General features: G+C 41.4%; 1 protein-coding gene and 1 long non-coding RNA gene across 15 annotated transcripts in view; one reads left to right on the top strand and one right to left on the bottom strand.

Annotated features, from left to right (window-relative positions):
• WDR89 (WD repeat domain 89) overlaps positions 1 to 27,722 on the bottom strand; it is a 116,857-nt gene that overhangs the window by 18,096 nt on the left and 71,039 nt on the right. For 2 of the 14 annotated variants that reach the window (XM_043516977.1, XM_043516979.1), the window contains exon 4: positions 3,597 to 3,686. The exons of 7 other annotated variants lie outside the window; for them this stretch is intronic. Coding sequence is in view for 2 of the 7 variants with exons in the window: in XM_043516976.1 (XP_043372911.1) it covers positions 10,187 to 10,218 (32 nt within the window). In the remaining 5 variants the exon portion in view is untranslated. Of the gene's footprint in view, positions 1 to 3,400; positions 3,687 to 4,438; positions 4,459 to 10,186; positions 10,258 to 23,796; positions 25,479 to 27,071; positions 27,134 to 27,722 lie in introns of those variants that run through there. 5 more of the 14 variants (XR_006282222.1, XM_043516976.1, XM_043516975.1 and 2 more) reach the window with 5 other exon arrangements.
• LOC119857214 lies at positions 15,436 to 23,875 on the top strand. Its single transcript, XR_005293551.2, has 3 exons — positions 15,436 to 18,087; positions 21,846 to 21,977; positions 23,746 to 23,875. It is a non-coding gene; the product is annotated as an uncharacterized LOC119857214 (long non-coding RNA).

The raw sequence follows: 27,722 nt of genomic DNA, 5'->3' as shown, positions 1-27,722 counted from the left end.
TACAGGAGATCTCTTTTTACCAAGCATATCCTATATTATAAAGCAGTAAGAAATTGTGAAACTACAATAAAGGGTTGATGCCAATTCTGAATCAGAAAACTTAACACAGCCTTTAAATTGAGATAATTTGCCAGGATGGCCAATTTCTAAGTTTCTGTCCGTTTACAAAAAGAAAAGGAGTACTTGTGGCACCTTAGAGACTAACAAATTTATTAGAGCATAAGCTTTCGTGAGCTACAGCTCACTTCATCGGATGCATTTGGCCACTATGAAGGAACAAAAATTTGATATTTCATTTGGTTATGAAAACTTAACAGAAGTCAGACCACGTGGCTGGCAAAGTTTACAGGATGGACTGAGCTTTTTCTTTTTAAATAGAAATCAGCAACATAATTTCAATAAAAGTTATCTAATTGAAAAACCATATACCAAGTTCTGTGGGCCCAATTCTCCCTCCAGTGCCCTTCATCTTGTATAGATATTCATGCCATTGTAAATTGAGTGTAAAACATAATTAAAATAACTCCCACAGATTTCACTGACAGCTTATGCAGACCCAGAAAACAGCAACTACTTGTGTCAACTGACCATTTTGCATGAGTGGGGGATCTGTGCAGAGGGAATGGACTGTCAGGAGGGAAGTGTGTGGATGGATTACAGAATCATAGAATATCAGGGTTGAAAGGGACCTCAGGAGGTCATCTAGTCCAACCCCCTGCTCAAAGCAGGACCAATCCCCAACTAAATCATCCCAGCCAGGGCTTTGTCAAGCCAGACCTTAAAAACTTCAAAGGAAGGAGATTCCACCACCTCCCTAGGTAACGCATTCCAGTGCTTCACCACCCCCTTAGTGAAAAGTTTTTCCTAATATTCAACCTAAACCTCCCCCACTGCAACTTGAGACCATTACTCGTCATTCTGTCATCTGCTACCACTGAGAACAGTTTAGATCCATCCTCTTTGGAACCCCCTTTCAGGTAGTTGAAAGCAGCTATCAAATCCCCCCTCATTCTTCTCTTCTGCAGACTAAACAAACTAATCCCAATTCCCTCAGCCTCTTCTCATAAATCATGTGTTCCAGTCCCCTAATCATTTTTGTTGCCCTCTGCTGGACATTTTCCAATTTTTTCCACATCTTCCTTGTAGTATGGGGCCCAAAACTGGACACAGTACTCCAGATGAGGCCTCACCAATGTCGAATAGAGGGAAACAATCACATCCCTCGATCTGCTGGCAATGCCCCTACTTATACATCCCAAAATGCCATTGGCCTTCTTGGCCACAAGGGCACACTGTTGACTCATATCTAGCTTTTCGTCCACTGTAACCCCTAGATCCTTTTCTGTAGAACTGCTGCCTAGCCATTCGGTCCCTAGTCTGTAGTGGTGCATGGGATTCTTCCGTCCTAAGTGCAGGACTCTGCACTTGTCCTTTTTGAACCTCATCAGATTTCTTTTGGCCCAATCCTCTTATTTGACTAGGTCCCTCTGTATCCTATTCCCCCTCCAGCGTATCTACCTCTCCTCCCAGTTTAGTGTCTTCTGCAAACTTGCTGAGGGTGCAATCCATGCCATCCTCCAGATCATTAATGAAGATATTGAACAAAACTGGCCCCAGGACCGACCCTTGGGGCACTCCACTTGATACCAGCTGCCAACTAGACATGGAGCCATTGATCACTACCCGTTGAGCCCGACAATCTAGCCAGCCTTCTATCCACCTTATAGTCCATTCATCCAGCCCATACTTCTTTAACTTGCTGGCAAGAATACTGTGGGAGACCGTGTCAAAAGCTTTGCTAAAGTCGAGGAATAACATGTCCACTGCTTTCCCCTCATCCACAGAGCCAGTTATCTCATGATAGAAGGCAATTAGGTTAGTCAGGCATGACTTGCCCTTGGTGAATCCATGCTGACTGTTCCAGATCACTTTCCTCTCGTCTAAGTGCTTCAGAATCGATTCCTTGAGGACCTGCTCCAAGATTTTTCCAGGGACTGAGGTGAGGCTGACTGTACTGTAATTCCCCAGATCCTCCTCCTTCTCTTTTTTAAAGACGGGCACTACATTAGCCTTTTTCCAGTCGTCCGGGACCTCCCCTGATCGCCATGAGTTTTCAAAGATAATGGCCAATGGCTCTGCAATCACATCCGCCAACTTCTTTAGTACTCTCGGGTGCAGCGCATCCGGTCCCATGGACTTGTCCAGCTTTTCTAAATAGTCCCGAACCACTTCTTTCTCCACAGAGGGCTGGTCACCTCCTCCCCATGCTGTGCTGCCCAGTGCAGTAGTCTGGGAGCTGACCTTGTTCGTGAAGACAGAGGCAAAAAAAAGCATTGAGTACATTAGCTTTTTCCACATCCTCTGTCGCTATGCCTCCCTCATTCAGTAAGGGGCCCACACTTTTCTTGACTTTCTTCTTGTTGCTAACATACCTGAAGAAACCCTTCTTGTTACTCTTAATATCTCTTGCTAGCTGCAACTCCAAGTGTGATTTGGCCTTCTTGATTTTACTCCTGCATAGCCGAGCAATATTTTTATACTCTTCCCTGGTCATTTGTCCAATCTTCCACTTCTTGTAAGCTTCTTTTTTGTGTTTAAGATCAGCAAGGATTTCACTGTTAAGCCAAGCTGGTCGCCTGCCATATTTACTATTCTTGCTACACATTGGGATGGTTTGTCCCTGTAACCTCAATAAGGATTCTCTAAAATACAGCCAGCTCTCCTGGACTCCTTTCCCCCGATTGTTATTCTCCCAGGGGATCCTGCGCATCAGTTCCCTGAGGGAGTCAAAGTCTGCTTTTCTGAAGTGCAGGGTCCGTATTCTGCTGCTCTCCTTTATTCCTTGTGTCAGGATACTAAACTCAACCACCTCATGGTCACTGCCTCCCAGGTTCCCATCCACTTTTGCTTCCCCTACTAATTATTCCCAGTTTGTGAGCAGCAGGTCAAGAAGAGCTCTGCCCCTAGTTGGTTCCTCCAGCACTTGCACCAGGAAATTGTCCCCTATGCTTTCCAAAAACTTCTTGGATTGTCTGTGCACCGTTGTATTGCTCTCCCAGCAGATATCAGGGTGATTGAAGTCTCCCATGAGAACCAGGGCCTGCAATCTAGTAACTTCCGTTAGTTGCCGGCAGAAAGCCTCGTCCACTTCATCCCCCTGGTCCGGTAGTCAATAGCAGACTCCCACCACGTCATCACTCTTGTTGTTCAAACTTCTAAACTTAATCCAGAGACTCTCAGGTTTTTCTGCAGTTTCATACCAGAGCTCTGAGCAGTCATACTGCTCTCTTACATACAATGCAACTCTCCCACCTTTTCTGTCCTGCCTGTCCTTCCTGAACAGTTTATATCCATCCATGACCGTACTCCAGTCATGTGAGTTATCCACCAAGTCTCTGTTATTCCAATCACATCATAATTCCTTGACTGTGCCAGGACTTCCAGTTCTCCCTGCTTGTTTTCCAGGATTCTTGTGTTTATGTATAGGCACTTGAGATAGCTCACTGATCCTCCCTCTTTCTCAATATGAGGCAGGAGCCCTCCCCCTCACGCTCTCCTGCTCGTGCTTCTTCCCAGTATCCCACGTCCCTACCTACCTCAGTGCTTTGGTCTCCTTCCCCCGCTGAACCTAGTTTAAAGCCCTCCTCACTAGGTTAGCCAACCTGCTTGCGAAGATGCTCTTCCCTCTACAGGGGACAGTAAGGGAGGGCTATATTACTTGTTTTAGTTAAACCTTTTAAAATTTCCATGAAAAAAATTATCAGCTACCACGGGTTACCATAGAATGTTCTACAATATATCTGAATTTTATATTGTTATAGGTTTGTCTGTAGTGTCTGGACATAGACAGTTGGGGGAGGGGGGCTGTTCATAATGTGTAAAATATTCATCTTATGATGAAACAATCAGGGCAAAATTCACACCAAACATCAGTTTAAGTACACACTTACACTCACAAAAGCTTAATTCCCAAGTCACAAATAATCTCACGAAACTATTTGCTTCAATAATATCCTGTGACAATAAGGTCTCCAGGTTAATATTCCACATCAAAGCAACCCTACAGAATACATCTGTAAGTGCACTTTTTTTTTTTTTTTAAACCACAAAATGCAGACATCCTGTGGAAAGTCTCTTTCGCCCCAGAGAGAACATATAATATTCTGTCTGGCACAAACGTGTGCACAAGCTTAATCATCACAATTACTTCTTCCAAACCTTTCTGGATAGCTCTTCCAGATTAGGCAAGCATTCAGCAATGCAATTACATAAACACCGGCCAGTTCATAAGCACTGTTCAGTAGATTGTAAGCTCTTCAGAGCAGGGATTGAAACTTACTCTGGGTTCATTAAGCTATACCTACCTATATAGTACTTTTTCAAAAATAATTATGTCCTTACTTTTCCTTGATACACTAATGGGGTGAAAAATACTCACCAGATAGTTTTATGACAGTACTTCAAAGATGAGACAATGGATAAAAAAGACAAAAGACACAAACTATAGTTCTGAGAGAAAAAAAGTGGTTTAATTATTTAACAATGCTCAGATAAATCTGTGATCTGCTTTTTTTAAAAAAAATTAAGGGAAAAACATAGATAATTTTATTAGTATCAGAAAATAGAAATGGAACATGGCATATTTAATCAAGATCACTGAAGAATTACAACAGAAACTTATGTTTTAAAAGAGTATTTCCAAATTTGTGCCTGCCTGTGGACGCAGAAGGGAAGTGGTCTGCAGAACTTGGGGTAATCTGAACTGTGATGATTGCACAACATGTATATAGTGGGCCCCAGTCAGATTCGGTTTGTAAGAAAAAGGTAATTTTCCATATTGACTTAAATTTCTACCTCAAAATAATCAAACCTTTTTAGACCAGAAAGGTCAAGTAAACTCAGACAGACATTCTCCTGACAAATGTTAGCCATTTGAAAAGTAACCTGTGATTGTTTAATATTACTGACTTTGATAAAAGATATTATTCTACGTGCAATTTCTGCAACACTCATCTTGTGTGTCAAAAATTTTACTAACGCAGGGAAATGTCAAATTATACCCCACAATGTGTACAGTCTGCAAAGTCCTACTTCAAGTTAACATATTGGGGTTCTCTAGAAAACAGAATGGCTTGGGGCATCTTCTAGTTGTTTACTCCAAATTTTACAGTTTTAGTTGCTCTGAAATACTGGGGGGAAATGTTTTCATGTTTTCCAGAGAGATGTAATTTATATGTACTAGAAGGTGAGGGGGTATTTTTAGTGAAATGGCTGAAAGGGGTTTATGCTGCACTTGACAGCTAGCTTGTCTCACTAAAACCTGTTATACTAATATGCAACAATCTCTGCTCTGGTGAAAAATACTTTAGTCTATTCTGAATTCCTGATTGAAGGTTATATAAACAATTCATGCTGACTTCAGGGTGTAGCTGCCAGCCCTTCCTTTTCAGAAGGGGAAGTCACTGTTGTATTTTGGTGGGAGAGTTTAAATAGGAGGAATAGGATGTGTATTAAATTTACGAGATAAATAGGAAATAATGATCTTCCAAGCACAACAAAAGATAACTAAGTGTTGGAATGCTGCCACTTACAAGAATATATAAGGCAAATGATGCTATGCACTCAAGAATGTAGTCTGTGATGCAGTGTTACCACACCCTCCATCTACCAAGCCTGCAACAACTTTGCTACTGTTTCAAAAGGTCTCCTAATGTTTTGATCTTAGATACAGTAAAGCACCTATGAGATTAGCAACCAGGTGGTATCCTTGGAAAAGAGGGTGTACAGTTTGTAAATTAGGTTTAAAATTAACCTGAAAGGAAATTTCCAGCTGTTGTAATTTGTTTGTTTTTTTTATAAAGTGTTTTTTATTTGAATCATAGAAATGTGGGGCTGGAAGGGACCTCAAGAGGTCATCTAGTCCATCCCCCTGCACTAAGGCAGAACCAAGTAAACCTAGACCATCCCTGACAGGTGTTTGTCCAACCTGTTCTTAAAAACCTCCAATGACAAGGATTCCACAATCTCCCTTGGTAACCTGTTCCAGTGCTTAACTATCCTTATGTTAGAACATTTTTCCTAATATCTAACCTAGTCTCCCTTGCTGCAAACTAAGATGATTAATTCTTGCCACACCTTTAGTGGACTTGGAGAACAAATGATCACAGTCCTCTTTACAACAGGCTTTTACATATTTCAAGGCTATGATGTCCCCCCCTCAACCTTCTCTTCTCTAGACTAAACATGCCCAATTATTTCAATCTTTCCTCACAGGTCATGTTTTCTAAACCTTTTATCATTTTTGTTCTTCTCCTCTGGACTCTCTCCAGTTTGTTCACATCTTTACTGGCACCATTAGAGTTTTCAAAATATGCAGCTGGTTGACCAAACCCAGAAGCGCACACAGCAACGTACTGGGTGGATCAGTCTTATTGTTTAATTTGGTTGCTCACTCCCCAAACCTACAAGGATCCTGAACAGAACTCACAACCATTACAAAGAAATATGGGACAGGTGGTTTCATTTTTATTCCTAATGCTTAAAGCCTCTCCAATTAAGTAAAGGGGAAAGACTAATTTATTAAGTCCTTCATTATCTAGCTCTAGATAGATAGATAGATAGATAGATAGATAGAAAGAAAGAAAGAAGCCTCATCTTGTACTGAGAACACCAAGTAGAAAAAAATATTCCCTATACATTGTCAAGATTTGGACCAAATTTTTCATTTCTGTGAAAACGGGACAGTATCTTGGGGACAACAAATGCTATATCATCACTACTTGAATTTTAACCAGTAGAGCTCTCTGAGGTACTAGCGAAACCTCATGACGCAACCTAAACATCAGATCCATGTCCTTCTTGGCAGGTGTAGATTAGCAGGGAAGCACAGGGCCCAGTACAAACAGTGATTTTAAGTGCTGTTGTAATAACTGGGCCAACAAATTTACCCTAATTGTAAACTCAGTTGTAAAAATTGCTTTCAGTAAAGAACATTATAAACAGGTGCATGAGAACCATACAAAGAGACTAAATTAGTCCAAACGTAATAGGCCACACTGATATAATTCAAGGACTGTGTTGAAATCATGCTTGGTTAAAAAAAAAAAAAAAAGGATGTGGAATCAGAAATTGACCAAAATTGGTGTGTCAGATATTAGGCCTAACTGATGGACAAAATAATAGTGGGGGTGGGCTATTCCTCCCATCACTCCCTTTTTGGATACTTGAAGACTTTGGGATCTTCATGTGACCCCAGATCTTCATTCTAATGTTAAGTGATGTCCTGATCAGACTGGGCTAGAGACAGGTCCCAGATAACATCACCACTTCTACCGGCTCCGCAGAATCCAAACCACCACCTGGGATGAAACAGGATCAGACTTTACCAACAGCAGCAGCAGCTGTTCCAGGCCATCTCCGCTAATTTCTTCTCTTTTCCCCGATAGGACAGTTATTACCATCTTTGACACCATCTACGAGACTGTCAAACAAGGTGGGAGGAGAGGTTCCTTCAAAAAAAACTCTCTCCAGCTAACGGGAACAGGGGATGTTGTTAAAATGAAAGCCTTACTTAATATTTTACATTTCAAATGCTTTAACTGTTTTTACTTCTTTTCTCAAAAAGAAAAGGAGTACTTGTGGCACCTTAGAGACTAACAAATTTATTAGAGCATAAGCTTTCGTGAGCTATAGCTCACTTCATAGCTCACGAAAGCTTATGCTCTAATAAATTTGTTAGTCTCTAAGGTGCCACAAGTACTCCTTTTCTTTTTGCGAATACAGACTAACACGGCTGCTACTCTGAAACCTATACTTCTTTTCTGTGTCTCTTAATACAAGATTAAAGGACTTTAAATGGTGTTTGCCATGGTGCAAAGCAGCCTGAGGTCTCTGTGTACTGAACCATGAACTTTTAATGTTGGACAGTGACTGGGTTATGTTAACATCTCTGGCCCATTTATTCCATCTAAATTAATACAACAGTGCCTCCCATAAAGAGGGCAGCTGCCAGCTTCTCTTTAGAAAACACGAGTATAGGCTTTGTTCAGGAAGCCATGTTTTGACCTTGACAATATGGCTAATCACTGCTCTGTATCTAATCTTCCCTTTGTGGTTACGATTATTGAAAGGTTGCATTATAACAGCCCTCACAGTATGTAGTTGCCTCAGAGTTCCTTGACCTCTGTGAATATGGGTATTCATAACGACTACTTGTGGTGATCAATGAGAAACAAGTGTCCATGCCAGTATTATAAAGTGAACTGTCTTTGACATAGTTGATTACAAAATGCAAACCGTGCAGGGAGCAGACAGGGCTGTGCTTGAACAGCTTTGTTCCTATCTCCAGAGAAATCCTAGAGGTAGTCTTGGGCCATTACCCCTCTTCACCCTGTGTACTCTCATGCAGGTTCTGGATTGAATACAAGGCCATTCGAAGGAGAACAAGGAAGTACTGGTTGTGGTGCCTTCAGGATGAAACCCAGCTTTATGTTTCTCTCTCTTCCAACCCAGGTGGCACAAATGAATGTCTTTTCCAGTGACTGGGTGAGATGGAACACCAACAGTTAGTAAAGACACAGGTGATGTTGGTTAACTGAGGAAAGCAAATGGAAGATCTGACTGAAGGGATCTGGCCACCATTTGTAGCTTTTATTTGCTACCTCGGAATCTGATTGGATTCCCAGTTATTGTTGGATGATTGAGTTTCAGCAGCAGCTGCACAGCTCTCTTTTATTTGTGGCTAACCAAGAAGTTGTGACATTGTATTTTGGATGTGGGCTTGGCCACTTATCTATCGCTTTGTCAACTCCCTCTCAGACTATTACAATGTATTCCCTACTTGAAGTTAACTCTTAAATCCATTCAGAAACTGAAGCGAATATAGAATTCAGTAGCCTACTTTTTAAACAGAGTATCTCACCTAGAGTACATTTCACTAGTGCTTCATTATCTTCACAGGCTGCCTTTGGGTTTCTGGAAGCACTTTAAGGTATTAATTTTGACCTATAAAGCCATGTTAAATGGCCTGGGGTCTGCTTACCTGAGAGACCCACACCCCTATGCCGTACTGCAACAATTGAGATCAGCAGAGGCATTCAAGCTGCAGCTTCCTTGATTGAGAGAGAAGAAGCTTCTTACAGGGCACTTTCTGTGAAAACACCCCAACTTTCTAGCTTTTACACCTACCAATCTGAAACAACCTAAATCTGTGGACCTTCAGGGTATGCTGCAAAGCTCACCTTTTTACTGGCTTTTGGGGGCAGGGGAGAGTAGAGAGAGGATGGAATGGTCCCCTGAAGAATAATACTGGAAGGAGGGGAGAGGGGAGGGTGATATCTTTTTGATGTATAGGATAGCTGTTTATTTCTGATTTATGGTGGAGTTTGCTTCCAGTTTTCCCTTAAGTGTCAAGGGTGCCAAGTGTCTGGGGTAGGTACATTAGAATTCTAAAGAAATAAAATAAATATTTGTCAATTTTGTAGGGCTAATATGTAATGTTATCAGAACATATACTGTAATGTTCTGTGCTTGGCATGATAGTTATAAACAGCATTTCCACGGCTAAAGACAGATCAATGAGTCATTTTAATCCAACAAGGTTTTCAAATAATAACCCAGTGATTCATAAAGTAGATTCCTTCTCTTTTTAGGATGGCTCATGGGAATTGTGAGATTCTGCAGCTCTTCCCTTGTTCCCAAAAAAGGAATGTCAGTACAACAATGTATACAAATTAAATCACATCTCTCTGAAATACACCGTGGAAAATGGGAGAAATGAGCTGTTTATCTTAGAAAGGTTTAATCAGTTATGTAAGAATAACTTATCAATAGGCGAATAGAAACATTTATTAAAAATGAAAACAACCTACAGATTTGGCAGCCTGCTCACTGCAGGTCAAAAAACAAACACAGCAAGCGGTTTGAACAACTATATGTGGAATCATGCTCAATTCTTTCCCACTCTCACCAATGAAAACAAATCCTCACTCTCTCCCTTTCACAATGATTTGAAGTTAAAGAAAAAAAAATGAAAATGAAGACTAAACAAACAATTGCTGGCCAATGTAAAGCGGTCCACACAACTGCAACAAATGTGTAGTTTGCATTTTATAATGAAAACACCAAGCATAGCATTGGTTTAGGAGAACACATTAGCATTTGCACAATATGCTCCACTTTTACTCACAGCATAATGCTTTCTGGAGCCTCCCATATCATCAACAAGGTGGGGGAAACAAGGTGAATCAGCCAAGTCTATTAATCAGTAAAAGGAAGCACAAGTAGACAATTACTCAGTATATTATAATTCCTTGTACAAAAAGGGGTGCTTTACGAACATGCTTTACGAACAACTGGAGAAAGGGTTCCAGCTCCAAACTTACAAATTAAACAGACAACATAACATTTAGGATGGAGGTAAGATGCAAAAAAAAAAAAAAAAAAACAACAACAACAACAAGGAACGTGGGTAAATATATGGGTGTGCTTGAGAGTCTCAGTGATTTTGTGCTATTTGTAAATACTGCAGTTGATTTTGTTAATCTTACTGAAGTGAACTACAGAGATGTAGGCTTACTGGAAATAATATGTTTTAAGGAGAGAGTTGGAGGTGAAGAGGGTAGAGGCATGGGATATCAGGCAGGGAGGGAATTTCAGGCATAAGGGGCTTTGTGGAAAGTACTGAGATGAGACTGAGAGAACATGTAAGAGGCAGTTAATTGTATGGCTTGTGCAACAACAGGGAATCACAATGGTGAATCCAGTACAGACATTTAGATTCATAGATACTAAGGTCAGAAGGGACCATTCTGATCATCTAGTCTGACCTCCTGCACAGCGCAGGCCACAGAATCTCACCCACCCACTCCTATGAAAAACCTCACCCATGTCTGAGCTATTGAAGTCCTAAAATCATGGTTTAAAGACTTCAAGGAGCAGAGAAGCCTCCCTCAAGTCACCCATGCCCCATGCTACAGAGGAAGGCGAAAAACCTCCAGGGCCTCTCCAATCTGCCCTGGAGGAAAATTCCTTCCCGACCCCAAATATGGCAATCAGCTAAACCCTGAGCATATGGGCAAGATTCACCAGCCAGATACTACAGAAAATTCTTTCCTGGGTCACTCAGATCCCATCCATCTAATATCCCATCTCAGGGGATTTGGCCTATTTACCCTGAATATTTAAAGATCAATTACTTACCAAAATCCCATTATCCCATCATACCATCTCCTCCATAAACTTATCAAGTAGAATCTTAAAACCAGATAGATCTTTTGCCCCCACTGCTTCCCTTGGAAGGCTATTCCAAAACTTCACTCCTCTGATGGTTAAAAACCTTCGTCTGATTTCAAGTCTAAACTTCCTGGTGGCCAGTTTATACCCATTTGTTCTTGTGTCCACATTGGTGCTGAGCTGAAATAAATCCTCTCCCTCTCCTGTATTTATCCCTCTGATATATTTATAGAGAGCAATCATATCTCCCCTCAACCTTCTTTTAGTTAGGCTAAACAAGCCAAGCTCCTTAAGTCTCCTTTCATAAGACAAGTTTTCCATTCCTCGGATCATCCTAGTAGCCCTTCTCTGTACCTGCTCCAGCTTGAATTCATCCTTTTTAAACATGGGAGACCAGAACTGCACACAGTATTCTAGGTGAGGTCTCACCAGTGCCTTGAATAACGGTACTAAAACCTCCTTATCCCTACTGGAAATGCCTCTCCTGATGCATCCCAACACCGCATTAGCTTTTTTCACAGCCATATCACATTGGCAGCTCATAGTCATCCTATGATCAACCAATACTCCAAGGTCCTTCTCCTCTTCCGTTACTTCTAATTGATGCATCCCCAATTTATAACTAAAATTCTTGTTATTAATCCCTAAATGCATAACCTTACACTTCTCACTATTAAATTTCATCCTATTACTATTACTCCAGTTTACAAGGTCATCCAGATCCTCCTGTATAATATCCCGATCCTTCTCCGAATTGGCAATACCTCCCAGCTTTGTATCGTCTGCAAACTTTATTAGCACACTCCCACTTTTTGTGCCAAGGTCAGTAATAAAAAGATTAAATAAGATTGGTCCCAAAACCGATCCCTGAGGAACTCCACTGGTAACCTCCCTCCAACCTGACAGTTCGCCTTTCAGTAGGACCCGTTGCAGTCTCCCCTTTAACCAATTCCTTATCCACCTTTTGATGTTCATATTGATTCCCATCTTCTTCAATTTAACTAATAATTCCCCATGTGGCACGGTATCAAATGCCTTACTGAAATCTAGGTAAATTAGATCCACTGCATTTCCTTTATCTAAAAAATCTGTTACCTTTTCAAAAAAGGAGATTAGGTTGGTTTGGCACGATCTACCTTTTGTAAAACCATGTTGTATTTTGTCCCATTTACTATTGACTTCGATGTCCTTAACTAATTTCTCCTTCAAAAATTTTTCCAGGACCTTGCATACTACAGATGTCAAACTAACTGGCCTGTAGTTACCCGGATCACTTTTTTTTCCTTTCTTAAAAATAGGAACTATATTAGCAATTCTCCAATCATTCGGTACTACTCCTGAGTTTACAGATTCATTAAAAATTCTTGCTAATGGGCTTGCAATTTCAGGTGCCAATTCCTTTAATATTCTTGGATGAACATTATCTGGGCCCCCCGATTTAGTCCCATTAAGCTGTTTCAGTTTCGCTTCTACCTCAGATATGGTAATATCTACCTCTATATCCTCATTCCCATTTGTCATGCTATCATTATCCCTAAGATCCTCTTTAGCCTTATTAAAGACTGAGGCAAAGTATTTGTTTAGATATTGGGCCATGCCTAGATTATCTTTAACCTCCACTCCATCCTCAGTGTTAAGCGGCCCCACTTCTTCTTTCTTAGTTTTCTTCTTATTTATATGGCTATAGAACCTTTTACTATTGGTTTTAATTCCCTTTGCAAGGTCCAACTCTACTCGACTTTTAGCCCGTCTCACTTTATCCCTACATGTTCTGACCTCAATTAGGTAGCTTTCCTTGCTGATCCCTCCCATCTTCCACTCCCTTTATGCTTTCTGCTTCTTCTTAATCACCTCTCTAAGATGCTTGCTCATCCAGCTTGGTCTACAACTCCTTCCTATGAATTTTTTTCCCCTTTCTTGGGATACAGGCTTCCGATAGCTTCTGCAGCTTTGATTTAAAGTAATCCCAGGCCTCCTCTACCTTTAGATCCATAAATTCTTCAGTCCAATCCACTTCCCTAACTAATTTCCTTAATTTTTGAAAGTCAGCCCTTTTGAAATCAAAACCCTTAGTTGCAGATTTATTTTTGTTAATCCTTCCATTTAGTTTGAACTGAATTAGCTCATGATCACTTGAGCCAAGGTTGTCCCCTACAACCATTTCTTCTATGAGGTCCTCGCTACTCACCAAAATTAAATCTAAAATGGCATCCCCTCTAGTCGGTTCAGCAACTACTTAATGAAGGAATCCATCAGCTATCGCATCTAGGAAAATCTGAGCCCTATTATTACTAGCACTGGTCCTCCAGTCTATATCTGGGAAGTTAAAGTCTCCCATGATCATGCAGTTTCCATTAGTATTTACTTTATTAAAGACATTAAAAAGGGCTCTATCCATATCCAAATGAGATCACAGAGGTCTATAGCTCACCCCAAGCACTATCGTAGGAGAGGCTTTACTAGTTATCTTCCCCAATGTAATTTTTGCACAGACGGACTCTGTCTTATCCATTGCATCACTTCTTATTTCTTTACATTCTACCTCATCATTGATATACAATGCTACTCCACCCCCTTTACCTTTGTTTCTGTCTTTCCTAAACAGCACATACCCTTCAATACCTGTAGTCCAGTCATGACTACTATTCCACCATGTTTCTGTTATCCCTATAATATCTGGTTTCACTTCCTGCACCAGTAGCTCTAGTTCCTCCATTTTGTTACCTAGGCTCCTCGCATTGGTGTATAAACATCTTAATTTTTGCTGTTTGGCCTCGCTCACATTTTGTACCCTATTAGGCACAGTCATTCTACAGCCAGTATAACCTATTAGACTAGTATCCACACCGCCCTCGCTCCTTATATACATTCTTACTTCATCTTCTTCCCTCTCAATGCTAAAATCTGGCGTGGAGATTTCCTGGAATCTCCCATCCATCTCCCCCTAATTCCTAGTTTAAAGCTCTCTTTATCAGTTGTGCCAGCCTCGATCCTAGAAGTCTATTTCCTTCCCTACTCAGATGAAGTCCATCCCGAGAGAACTGTCCTCTGTCTGTGAATGCTTCCCAGTGGCCATACATCCCAAAGCCCTCCTTATAGCACCACTGCCTAAGCCATCTGTTGACAGTCATAATCTTGTCACACCTTTGTTGCCCTTCTCTAGGAACAGGAAGGATCCCGCTAAAGATCACCTGAGCCTCAATTTCCTTAAGCGTCTTCCCCAGCCTAGCATAGTCTCCCTTAATACTTTCCAGTGAGAATCTAGCCGTATCATTTGTTCCCACATGAAGGATAATTAGGGGATTCTTTCCCGCTCCCTTTAGGATCCTTTTCAACCTCAGGTCTACATCCCGTATCTTAGCACCCGGAAGACAGCACACCCTTCTATTCTCTGGATCAGCTCTAGTTACAGGCCTGTCTATTCTTCCCAATAAAGAGTCCCCGATCACATAGACCTGCCTTTTCCTGGTGACTGTGCTATTCTCCAGTCTCTCCCCTGTTCCCTCTGGCTGCAAGTTCTTTCCATTCCTATTTTCCCTTATAATCTTCTTCAACCCATCCTGTATCCTCCTGGGGCTCATATTTGGTCTAGTCTCCCTTGACTCTTCCGCTTTTCTTATAGGACTAGCCTCTCTTCTCTTCTTCCTTACCCTTCCACCTTCAACAAGTACCTGCTGAGCCCCTTCTTCATTTTCCAACTCTGCAAACCTGTTCTTAAGCTCTATTTCTCCTTCACTAGCCCGTCTTTTCCTCTGCCTGGTTCTTTTAGTCACGTGTTTCCACTGACCACTTTCCTCACCCAGTCTCCCCTCAAAATTCCCCAGCCCTGCTTCCATCCGTGAGTCTGAGCTTTTCCCTTCAGATACCTCATATCTTTGCTCCATCATCTGCTCAAACCCCTTCCTAAACTCAACCAGACTTTCCACCTGCATCTCCAAACCTCGGATCTTTTCCTCCATCAGCTCTATCAGACGACATTTCATGCAGAAAAAACTCTTACCGGTTCCCCCCTCCAGGATCATGTACATACCACAGCTTCCACATCCAGTCATCCTCAATGCATCTTGCACTACAGGAGTCACTCCCACAGCTGCCTCTGTATCTGTCATCCCCTTCCCACCTAAATCCTGTTAATCTGGAAACACAAACCACACCAAAACACCCCCCCCCCCAGCAAAAGCAAACCCCAAACAAGCACCGCAATACAAATTCCCCTTGCAAACTCCCGTTTAGAGCTCTGTTTGCTAGCTCCTGTGCCGCTGCAGCTGTCTGTCCCATTTGTTTTATCCTTCCAAACAAATCAGCTAGGTCTAAGTTCCAAGTGGCATGTCAAAGGCAGTAAAAAGGAATCTAGGGAGATTTTGTACCTGTACAAGAGAGAAAATTATTACTCCTAAGGGGCAGAAGGAAGGGACAGACAAATAATGTGGGAGTAGAGGAAAAAATATAAACCTTTGTCATTCATTAAGTCCAATTCCATCTCTACTTCCTCACAACAACATGTGTCTTTAGGAGTATGATCCGGCCCAAGAAGAGCAGTAAAGGCTAAGGGATAGGAAAAAGGAGCAGGGAAATAGGCTTAGGTACCAGAGGCAGTAAAAGGAAAAATGTAAATCAGACAACCAGAAGCGCATCAAGGAGAAAGTCACAGAGGCTTGGTACAGGCAATGGTTCTCAACTTTTTTGGGTTCAGGACCCATTTGTAAATGTTTATGGCCTGTCAAGACCCAGAAAATAGTCTGGGGGTAGAGGCCTAGGGTGGTTTTAGTTGGATCCCCCTGGGGGTCTTGGGTCCTGCCTGGCACTCACTCCACAGTGGCAGCTCCTGAGCTGAGGGGCTGGCTAAACTTTGCTCTCTGCTCCAGGTATTGCAACCTCTGGAGTTGCAGTGCCCCAGCCCCTTGACTGGACCAAATTTGTTTGAGTGGCATTATGACCTGGCTCGTGGGGTTGCAGTGTCACTCTCTCAAATTTGGTCTACCTGGACTCCTGTCATGATGGCTGGGGAAAACCTGAGTGGCAGCACTGGGACCCCAGAGGTTGTAGTGCCTGCAGCATGAGATAGGAGCCACAGGAGCTGCCACACAACCCTTTGAAACATTCTGGCAACCCAATTTTGGGTCCCAACCCACTGGGTAAAAACCCTGAACTAGAGCCTCAATGAGAACTAGGGGGAAAGAAAACTACCTCTGCAGCAGGGGACACTTGCAGGTTTAAACTATTGTAAATGGTGGAGCCTCTGTTCACTTGAAGTCTTTCAATCATAATTTGAGGACTTCAATAACTCAGCCAGAGGTTATAGCTCTATTACAGCAGTGGGTGGATGAGGTGCAAGAGTTCAGACAAGATGATCATGATGGTCCCTTATGGCCTTAAAGTCCATGAGTCTACTCGTTCCCTTCTTGTGGACAGTTTTGTACCCTAATCTTTTTGCTTAGAAACATTCCCGTCAATACAGAATATGAAGTTTCTTCGTCATCACTATGCAGGGTTCACAGAGATGGACCAAGAAAATGGTGTTTGCATCTGGATTAAGTTTAGATTAAGTTTTGGGTTAGTCAGCACCAACTTGTTCTTGTGCAACTTTGCTCCAAAGAAAGATGGATTTTTAGAAAGTCAGTTTTTCATTTGAATTTTGGCTGCATCCAGACTAGGATACATATCCCCTTCTAGTTTTGGATTAGATGTGAAACAAAAATTGTACAGATAGGCATGGATAAAGAAAATTCAAATATATAGCCTGGCCCAAATTCACCATTCTAATTCTGGCCATCTCTATTTACATTATAACTGAGCAGGAAAATTAGCATAGAAGTACAGGGGAAGGATAAATTGAATAGGAGGTGAAGCACAAGTTGGAGACCTATTGATATAAAAACATGAACTAGAAAAGGACAGTTAATAGTAGCAAATGGGACCACAAAGCAGCACTGGAAAGGACTGCTCTCCGTAATAAGACTACATGAGACACACACATAGAACAAAATTCAGACAATTAGGCCAGATCTACACTGCAAAAAATATTAAGTGATTGCAATAATGCTTAAATAACCAAAGGAAGTTTTAATTCAGAAAATCTTAAATATTTAAGAATGATATTGCCATTAAATAGAGTGCCAGTTGTGCATTTGGCTCCAGAGGGCTATGCAACAGAGAATTCTAATAAAGACAATTACAGAAAATACAACAATGGCCAAAGCGTTAAATGCCTTTTTGCTTTAGTTTTCACCCAAAAAATTAGCAGTGATTGGACACTAAACAGTGAACATCAGCGTAAATGGGATAGGATCTGAGGCTAAAATAGGAAAAGAACAAGTTAAGAATTACTTAGACAAGTTAGAGGTCTTCATATCAGCCGGGCCGGATGAAATAATCCTAGAATACTTAAGGATCCGGCAGAAGAGATCTATGAGCCATTAGCGATTACCTTTGAGAACATGTGGAAAACAGAAGAGATCCAAGAGAACTGGAAAAGGACAACTATAGTACCTATCACAAAAAAGATGAATAAGGACAACCGATGGAATCACAGACAAGTCAGCTTAACTTTGGTACCCGGAAAGATAAAAGGAGCAAATAATCAAACAATCAATCTGTAAGTACCTAGACAAAAATAAGGTAATAAATAACAATTAACAGTCAAGAACTTATGTCAACCCAACCTAATATCCTTTTTTGACAGGGTAACAAGCCTTGTGGATAGAGGGGAAGCAGTAGATGTAATATATCTTGACTTTAGTAAGGCTTTTGACACTATTTCACAAGACCTCTCAAGCAAACTTCAGAAATATCGCTTAGATGAACCTCCTTTAAGGTGGCTGCACAACTAACTGGTTGGAAAAGCGTACTCAAAAAGTAAGTACTCACAATCAAGCTGGAAGGGCATATCAAGTGGGATCCCACAAGGATCTGTCCTGGGTCTGGTTCTTGTCAGTATCTTCATAAACGATTTGGATAATAGCAAAGAGATTACACTTAAAGTTTTCAGAGGATACCAAGCTGGGAGGGGTTACAAGTGCTTTGGAGGATAGGATTAAAATTCAAAATGATCTGGACAAACTGGAGAAGTGGTCTGAATAAAAATAGGATGATATTTAATAAGGACAAATGCAAAAGTACTAGACTTAGGAAGGAACAATCAACTGCACAAACACAAAATGGGAAATGACTGCCTAGGAAGGAGTACTGCAGAAGAAGGACCTGGAGGGTTATAGTGAATCACAATTCAATGAGTCAACACTGTAATACTGTTCACTTGTTTTGCAACATCATTCTGGGATGTATTAGCAGGAGGGTTACAAGCAAAACACGACAAGTAATTCTTCCAGTTTACTCAGCACTGATAAGGCCTCAACTTGAGTACCACACTTTGAGAAAGATGTGGACAAATTGGAAAAAGTCCAGAGGAGAGCAACAAAAATGATTAAAGGTCTAGAAAGTATGACCTATGAGGAAAGATTGTTTCGTCTGGAGACGACAAGACTGAGGTGGAACATAGTCTGCCAGTATGTAAAAGATTGTTCTAAAGAGGAAGATGATAAATTATTCTCCTTATACAGTGAGGCCAGGACAAGAAGTAATGGACTTAAATTTCAGCAAGGGAGATTTAGGTTAGATATTAGGAAAACCTTCTAACTGTAAGGGTAGTTAAACACTGGAATAAATTACCCAGGGAGGTTGTGGAATCTCCATCATTGGAGGTTTTTAAGAACAGGACAGACAAATACCTGTCAGGGATTGTCTAGATCAGGGGTAGGCAACCTATGGCACACATCATAGGTGGCAAACGAGCTGATTTTCAGTGGCACTCACACTGCCCGGGTCCTGGCCACCGGTCCGGGGGGCTGTGCATTTTAATTTAATTTTAAATTAAGCTTCTTAAATATTTTAAAAACCTGATTTACTTTAAATACAACAATAGTTTAGTTATATATTATAGACTTATAGAAAGAGACCATCTAAAACCGTTAAAATATATTACTGGAACACAAAACCTTAAATTAAAGTAAATAAATGAAGACCCGGCACACCACTTCTGAAAGGTTGCCGACCCCTGGTCTAGATAATACTTAGTCCTACCTCAGTGCCAGTAACTGAACTTGATGACCTATAAAGGTCTCTTCCAATCCCACATTTCTATGATTCCAGAAACACTGCCATTTTACAGACTGCAAGACAGAGAGATTAAGTTACTAGTCTGGGTGGCAGTGTGAACTTGCCATGGGCCATGATTTTAAAAAAATCTATTTACTAATCCTGGTTCTCACATGACTTACTGCATAACTTTAGGCAATTACTGTTTTCAAATTGGATTACAATCGTCATTTTTAAAGGAGGATAATTATATTTGCTTACTTCACAGTGTTCCTTATGTAGGAAGTTTTAGTAAGTCCAGTCAGTAACAAAGTTGGGAATAGAGCACTGTTCATTACGCTAGACTATATGGCAAATATAAGTCACCTCCTGTGATGGGACGGAGGAGTCCATACCAACAGAGAAGGGATTAAGGAGAGCCTTTTAGCTCAGCTAGCTCGGCCCAGCTATACCTGTGGCCACTGCCAAGCCTAGAGGGGGAATAAATGGAGAGAGCCTGGATCAATTCAGGGCTTGACTGGCCAGGAAGGAGGACGGAGCTCTGCCTCTCTTTACTTACAGAGTTGTGGAGACAGCCGTTCTAGCTGGATCAGCCACTAGGAGGAACAGTTAGACCCCAAGGAACATTCAATGCTCAAATCATAGGCCTTGTCTATACTACCGCAGTAAGTCACCCTAAGTTACGCTACTTTAGTTATGTGAATAACGTAACTGAAGTTGATGTAGCTTAGGTCAACTTACCGCAGTGTCTACAACACGCTGTGTTGATGGGAGATGCTCTCCTGCCAACTTACCTTACTCTTCTTGGGAAGCTGCAGTACCAGTGTCGACGGGAAAGTGCTCTGCCATCAGCTTAGCAGGTCTCCACCAGACCCAAAAAATCGACACCACTGCATCGATCACAGCAGTGCTGATCTATTGGTAATTGTAGGTATGGCCATAGACTGCTTAGGATCCAAGCCCGAAGGAAAGGACAGGGACATCTCCACCCCCTGGAAGACTCAGGGCAGATGGGCCCACTATTGAGTTACATTTGCTTTCTATTGTAGAACATTTTGGGGCTGAGCCCCTCCAAACCACACCTAGAAAGTGGGTAAAACTTAAAGGACAATTAGCTGGTGAGCTGGAGCCCACCTCAGCGGACACCAAAGATTGAGACTTCTTCCCTGCCAGGGAGACCCGCATCTGGGCACTTGGAAAGTCTACAAGGCGGCACTGCTCTAGCCACACCACTGTCCTCACAGTAACACTAAAATATTGTGGACTCCCTAAAGCATTTGCAAATTTTGGGAAATGTTAAGAGTCTAAGCAAGTTTGGGATTATGCTGAAGTTCTTCAGGAGTGAGATTTTTCAAAGACGCTTTATGTTGAGCAAAAAACCCACTTGCACACGCATGCCCCATTGATCCATGCCATAGATTAAGAAATAAATTTTAAAAAATGTACTGCAGATGCATGAAAAATGTAACACTCACAACTTCAGAGCTATTAAATCAATTTCTTTCAAATTTGACTGTGTCACGGAGTTGTAAACACAACATTTCTGATAAAAAAAATATGGGCTTATTAATAAAAAGCTGTTTCTCAGAAATGTCTGAATATATTTTGCTGAATTTTTCCCAAAACTTTGGCTCTGAGTCAGAGCAAGCATGAGACATTTCACCCTAAAATTCTCAATAACTAGAAAAAAAAGGATATAAAGACATTTAAATGCAGTGGGAATAATAACTCCTGTATAACACATTGTTTCCAAAATATCTATAATGAAGTAAAGTATTTTATTGACCAGTATTTTAAAAAAGTACTTTCACACCAATAATTTGGCATACCTGTGCTTTGCGGTACTAAAGCTCATTCTTTTAAACTCATGATTACAGCATTTTCTGGATGCTTTGCTTTTCATGCAACTATAAGCTTAAAATTTGTTCCTACTGTTCACAGCTTCCATTGAGAAAACTGATGAGAAATTAATCTGAATTCTCCTCCTCCTCCTGTGCAGATGTGACATTACTACTCCCACTTCATATTCTGAAAAATATATTTTTATTCAAGCTACCATTTTTGTAACACTACACCAATCTCAGTGCCTTAGTCACAATATCATTTTTTTAAAGAGTAAACACTTACTGATCCCTATTAATGAGAAAACAAAAATTTCCTCAGTTGTTTCCCCAGGACTCTCATAGGGCACCTCTGATCAACCCACACAGCTGGTCATGCCTTGAACCTGGTTTTTGGATTACATATCGATACAGAGGAGACCACAATGCAGCCACTGCCTTGGATATACTATTACCTAACTAAGGCAATGGTGATAATTCTCTAGTAACCAGACAATTCATGATCCTAGTCTGTCCACAAATTTTCAGGGATCCCATCAAATTCAAAAACATGGTAAAAGTCAGCAACACTCCACCCACAGGTCAAATAATTAAGGCTCTGGTAAGCTATTCTCCTCTACCCATAGCCACTGAGGTTCCGATTCCCAAATGATGGCTTCCTCCTAACTGTCCACACAGATCTCCTTGGTTTTCTGACAGCCTGATCCAGATGACAAGAAGCAAATGGCACAAAACAAGAAGATTAAACATCAGTGGCATCTAGCCCTTCTATGTGAAGTTAAAGTGCTGCAACAGATCTCATCAAATAAGGTACTACATTAAGTATGGTTGAATAGCTATTTGAAGGGTGGGGATTAAGTAGAAGGTATGAGAGCTCAAAAGTCCCCAGAACTACCTAAAACCTGTGGGGTCTTGTGGAAGGATATATTTAAAATTCTCTATAGTGGTAAATGCTCAGTTCACAAAATCATATTACATGACACAGAATCGCATGAAGCCTGAATCTTCAAATCCTTGAGACATTAATTAAGTGGGAGTTCTGCATATGGAGAGCTTGCAAATTTGGGCCTTGTCACCGGTATCCCTCAGTCTCACTGGTGATCTAGAAATGTAGTGGTAATTACTATTCCCGGCTGGGTGTGATGGAGTTTAGTTAGAATGACTGACCCCAGCTGTGGAGAATCAGAGAGAGGATTATTTAAACAGCTGAACTCAGTCAGGGAGAAGACCCAGGAGACAGGAACAAGAGTTCCCTCTTTGAGAAAGGCCTGGGAAAACTAGGCTGGAAAAGAACCAAAGGGAGCAAGACAGGCCTGTAAGGAACAGAGAAATCCCCGAGGTAAACTGCCAAAGTCCCTGGGGGAAAATGTGCTGGGGAAATTCTGCAGGATCTAGAGTACAGACAAAAGCGGAAGATACTTCAGAGAGGTCTGAGAGTGGCATAAGAATTATTAGTTGGAAGACACTGGACTCATAGTTGGACTCTTATTACCCCTGGAAGGGGAGCAAACTTTTATGACACTTGGCTGGAGGGTAGGCCACTGTGGGACCAACGAAGTGGCTACATGGGGCAGAAGGGGGTGGGGCAGAGGTACAAGAGGCAAAATCCCCTGCACTATAGTGCCCTGATGCCAGGGGAGTGCTACAGCAGTAAGAGCTACCTATTACAGCCCTTCATCTACTAAAATAACTGAATTTCAGTTGGCCAATTTAGAATGAATAGATGACATTAAATAGATGAATAGATCCCCATTCCTTTATCTGGAACATGACATATTATATGCAGGGCCAGCTCTAGGATTTTTGCCGCCCCAAGCAAAAAAATTTTGGCCACCCCCGCTTTTTTTTCATGCCCCCCGGCTCCGCCCCAACTCCACCCCTTCGCCAAATCCCCGGCCCCGCCTTTTTCCCCGGGTGTGCCGCATTTCCCCCCCCCACACCATTCCTTCCTGCGGCTCCCCCCAACACCCCGCAACCCCAGCCCTAGCTCACCTTCGCTCTGCCTGCTCTCCTGAACACGCCGCCGCTCCACTTCTCCCCACTCCCTCTCAGGCGAGGGAGAGGCAGCACATTCAGGGGAGCAGACAGAGTGGAGGTGAGCGATGGTGTGGGGGGAGCGCAGGAAGTAATGGAGGAGGATAGAGGAACCTCTCCCTGCCCCAGGTCGCCTCTGCTCCACCACCACCACCGCCTCCCCCAAGCGTGCCGCCACTCAGCTTCTCCTCTCTCCTTCCCTCCCTCCCAGGCTTGCCACGCAAAACAGCTGTTTCATGCACAGCAAGCCTGGGAGGGAAGGCAGAGAAGCAGAGTGGCAGGAGCGCACTCAGGGGAGCAGGCGGAAGCAAGGCGGGGGCACATTTCTAGGGGCGACATGGCCGGCACTGGAATGTCGCCCCTAGAAATGTGCCACCCCAAGCACCTGCTTATTTTGATGGTGCCTAGAGCCAGCCCTGATTATATGCATTATACACACACAAAAAATCTCACTCAGACATGCAACTTCAATTATTTGATATCTGAAAATCCTGCCTTACAGTGAGAGATGTAAGGAGTTTAATCTACTTGGTTTATTCAACAGAAGATTAAGAGATGATGTCATCAAAGTCTGTAAATACCTACGTGGACAAAATTTCTAACAGTAGAAGATTCTTTAATGGACAAAGGCATAACAAAATCTAATCTCTGGAAACTGAAGCTAAACAAATTCAGACTAGAAATAAGGTTCAAATTTTTAACATAAGGATAATTAATCACTGGAACAGCTTTTCTAGGGATGTCATGGATTATCCATCATTTGAAGTCTTTAAATCAAGATTGGATGTCCTTCATAACATATTCTGCAACTCCGCCAGAAGTTATGGGCTTGATCCAGGAATTATTGGTGAAATTCTATGGTCTGTGTTATAAAGGAGGTCAGATTAGAAGATCACAACAGTGCCCTTCTGGCTTTAAAATGTATGAATCATAATTATGACCTCACATTCTTTTTAAGGTCTTAACAACACATTGCACACTTTCAAACTGACAGTATGTCTTTCAATAAAATAATCTCCCCAAGGTCAGAATCTGAGTACATTTTGACCAACTCAATGCAAGTGAATTTGTATTACAAGTGAAAGGAAGTTTGTCACATTGTTGAAGAGTCTGGGTTTATTTTCTGATTGCGTTGATTGGAAATTCATTAGTTATTACTATTTATTATTTGAGTGACTAAGTTATTAAGAGTTGTGTGTTGTGAATTCCCTTTTAGCTTTAAGTAAGTGTGGGGGCGGGGGTAGCAGACAACACAGCATAGGTAGTAATCTTGGGTGGAGACAGAGAAAGTAGAGGTTTGGGAATGGGGAGGGCAGTAGAGAGGTTGTGAGGTGATGTCCCAAGGTAGCAGGGATTGCAAGTTGTAAGTATGTAAGCAGGAGTGGGGTATAAGGTGATATCGGAGTTTGAGGAGCTCAGGTAATGAGGTGAGTGGCGCTTCATACAGGAGGAGAAGCAAAAAGGCAGATAAGGATTAATGCTTTTCCTGCCTTCTCTACCCACAGACTACAATGATTAGCAACACAGAGGCTCTACTCCCTGGCAAGCCGTAACAAGTGCTACACATCTCCATGCTCCCCCACATTCCAACTCTTTCCCCATCCCCTGCAAAAGATGCATCAATTTCCTGCTAGTTCCCAAAACTGCTGAGCTGCACGATATTTGGCAACATGAGTCCCATTGTGATTCATCTCCTGCAGAGGAGTGCAGCAGATTTCTGGCAATGGAAAACACAAAAGGCTTGTCAAATCCAGACTGTGCCCTCTTTTTTTTAAATGAAGGTGCAACCTTGTTTTGTCAGCACAGTTTAGCTGAACCCTCTCCTGTTCACCAGCCCCCTCCCACTACTTCAGTCTCTAATAATGAGAGTGTCCCGGAGAAGAGGTGGTTACAGCAATTTGGGCCAACAAATCTAGCTAACACTCCACAATGAAGGAGGCTGTCAAATTGGGAAACAGCTGACAGATCTGAACAATTCCATTGTCTCTTTTTGACAGAGATCAAATTGTTTATGATGAATGGGGAGAATAACTGACTAAATTATGATTTCAAAAGCAGTATGTGTCTAAGGTAGGGGTGTGTACACACACACACACACACACACACACACCAGTTATTTACCTATAGGAACCCTTGCTTCCAGGGATGCCACTTCAGATCGGGGGGGAGGGGAGGGGAGATTTAATCATGATTTCAGGGGCTACTTAGGCACCCAAAAACTCTAGCATTTTTGCAGATAATTTAGAAATTATCTGACAGGAGCACTGTATCCAATTCCTATATAAAGAAAGAAAGAAAAAATATATACACAAACACCAATTGAAACTATGTTTTAAATTTATATGTCAATCTAGCAAATGTTCCCAATCCCAAACCCTGAGGTAAACAGTTTTGGAGCCTTAACACAAATATCAGAAACACAAGTTTGATACTTTGTATTCTATCTTTAGTAGAGATAAATAAAAATAAATAATATCTGCTTGCCCCTACAACTGTTTTTTTTTAAATGTCTTATGTTCAAATTATGAAGAGGAGAATGAGACAGATAATTTATTCCAGGAATGTTTAGAGGTAAATAAATTATTAAAAACAATCAAAACCACTCCAGATATGAGCAAATACAGTGGATAATGCCATGGTCTCATCTTGGCAAAATTGTTAATGGCCTTGTTGATATCCAGGTGTTTTGAAGTTTCACATTCACAGACTAAAATTACCAAGTCACTTAAGCATTCATCTCCCATTGTGGATCTTAAATAGTCCTTTACTCTTGAGCACAGAGAAGTACCTTTCACATGATGCTGTAGAGACTGGAAGGCTCAGCATAATATCTACATTAGACAGCGAAAACTGGTAACCCCTTGATATGTCATTGAGAACATTCCAGAATTCAGAAATTTAAGTCAATTTTTTTGGTGCAATGTGCTTCTTAGCAACTTCTACTTCTGCATCCAGATCACAAAAATTGGTGTCTGTTGATCCATACTGATCTGCCATTATTTTCAATTTCTCACAATCAAGAAAATTTTCACTTTTCGGGTCACAAACAGTTAGTGCAGAAAGCAAACTGGAGTTGAAAGTGAATCCTCTATCAAGCTTAGCAAGAATTCTGTCCAGAACAGGATTGCAGAAATTAGATTTTGAGTGCTCTTGGAAACATCATGTGTCAATGATTCACTCAGTGTACTAGAAACAACAACGCCAGCTTGTAGGATACTTTGTTAGGTCTTCTTGCCATTTTTTTGTATTTCTGTGTTGATCAAAAGTTCCAATTGCCTGATCCGGACTAACAGTTTCAAGTTCCTTGGCAACGATCTCAGCTTCATCACAGTCTTTAAGATGTTCTTATTTCTTGAAGAAAACAGCAACATTGCTTGCTACTAAATCCATGGCACTTGATAAATTCAGTTTTTTATTCTGCAGTTCTTCTAAAGCACTATTCAAAATTTTGAATATTTTTTCCAAAATCAAGAGCTTCAACAGAAAGGAATAGCTCTTTAGCCTTACCATCAAGTCCTTTGCAGAGCTAACTGATGGTCCATCAGCTCTCTGAACTGGAATGGCTTCCAGTGTTTCCACTACAGTGCCATAACTTGCATGCAGTTTTCAGAAGGGGTCATGCTGGTATGACCAGCGAGTTTCACATACTGTACCTAGCTCGAGTACCTTCTGGCCTAGCTCCCGCTGTGCCTTAAACAGTTCATGGTGCTTGTAACTACTACTCAAAAAGAAAAGGAGTACTTGTGGCACCTTAGAGATTAACAAATTTATTAGAGCATAAGCTTTCGTGAGCTACAGCTCACTTCATCGGATGCATCCGATGAAGTGAGCTGTAGCTCACGAAAGCTTATGCTCTAATAAATTTGTTAGTCTCTAAGGTGCCACAAGTACTCCTTTTCTTTTTGCGAATACAGACTAACACGGCTGCTACTCTGAAACCTGTAACTACTACTAAAGATGTACAGTTCCTTGGCAAATGCAAAGACTTCCTGATACTGGGTGATGCTGGAATATGTATCTGCAATGACAAAATTAAGCCTGCAAGCATGGCAGTGCACATAAATGGCAGGCATAATCCTTTCCTGAATTTGAGCTTGTACTGCCCACCCAGATAGAAGCTCCATCATAGCACTGAGCAACAATGTAATTAATATCAAGCTTCAAATACTGTAGTTCTTCAATAATCATTTTTAAAAAGGATTCAGCATTTAGTTTTTCCATGTGGAAACAGCCCAGAACTCTTACACTTCTGTCGAAAAGGAATCATTCAGGAAAAAGGAGACACAGCTCCTTTTTTTTTTTTGGATGCATCTTTAGTTTCATCAACAAGGACAGAAAAATACTTGACTTGTCCAACCTCTTCAACAATGCTTTCTCTCAGGGCTTCTGCTGCAGAATATATTAAATCATTCTGGTACTGGTGAGAGGTACAGTGTCTGTGATGCTGTATGGAATTTGGGGGTCACTTTAGGATATTATGAACACCAATATTGTAAAATTGCAATGAGTTGTGCAAGATAC

The sequence above is a fragment of the Dermochelys coriacea genome, chromosome 6 (assembly GCF_009764565.3).
Source record: "Dermochelys coriacea isolate rDerCor1 chromosome 6, rDerCor1.pri.v4, whole genome shotgun sequence".
NCBI classification, from domain to species: Eukaryota; Metazoa; Chordata; order Testudines; family Dermochelyidae; genus Dermochelys; species Dermochelys coriacea.
Note: the sequence above shows the minus strand (reverse complement) of the source record. Positions and strands in the feature narration are given on the sequence as shown.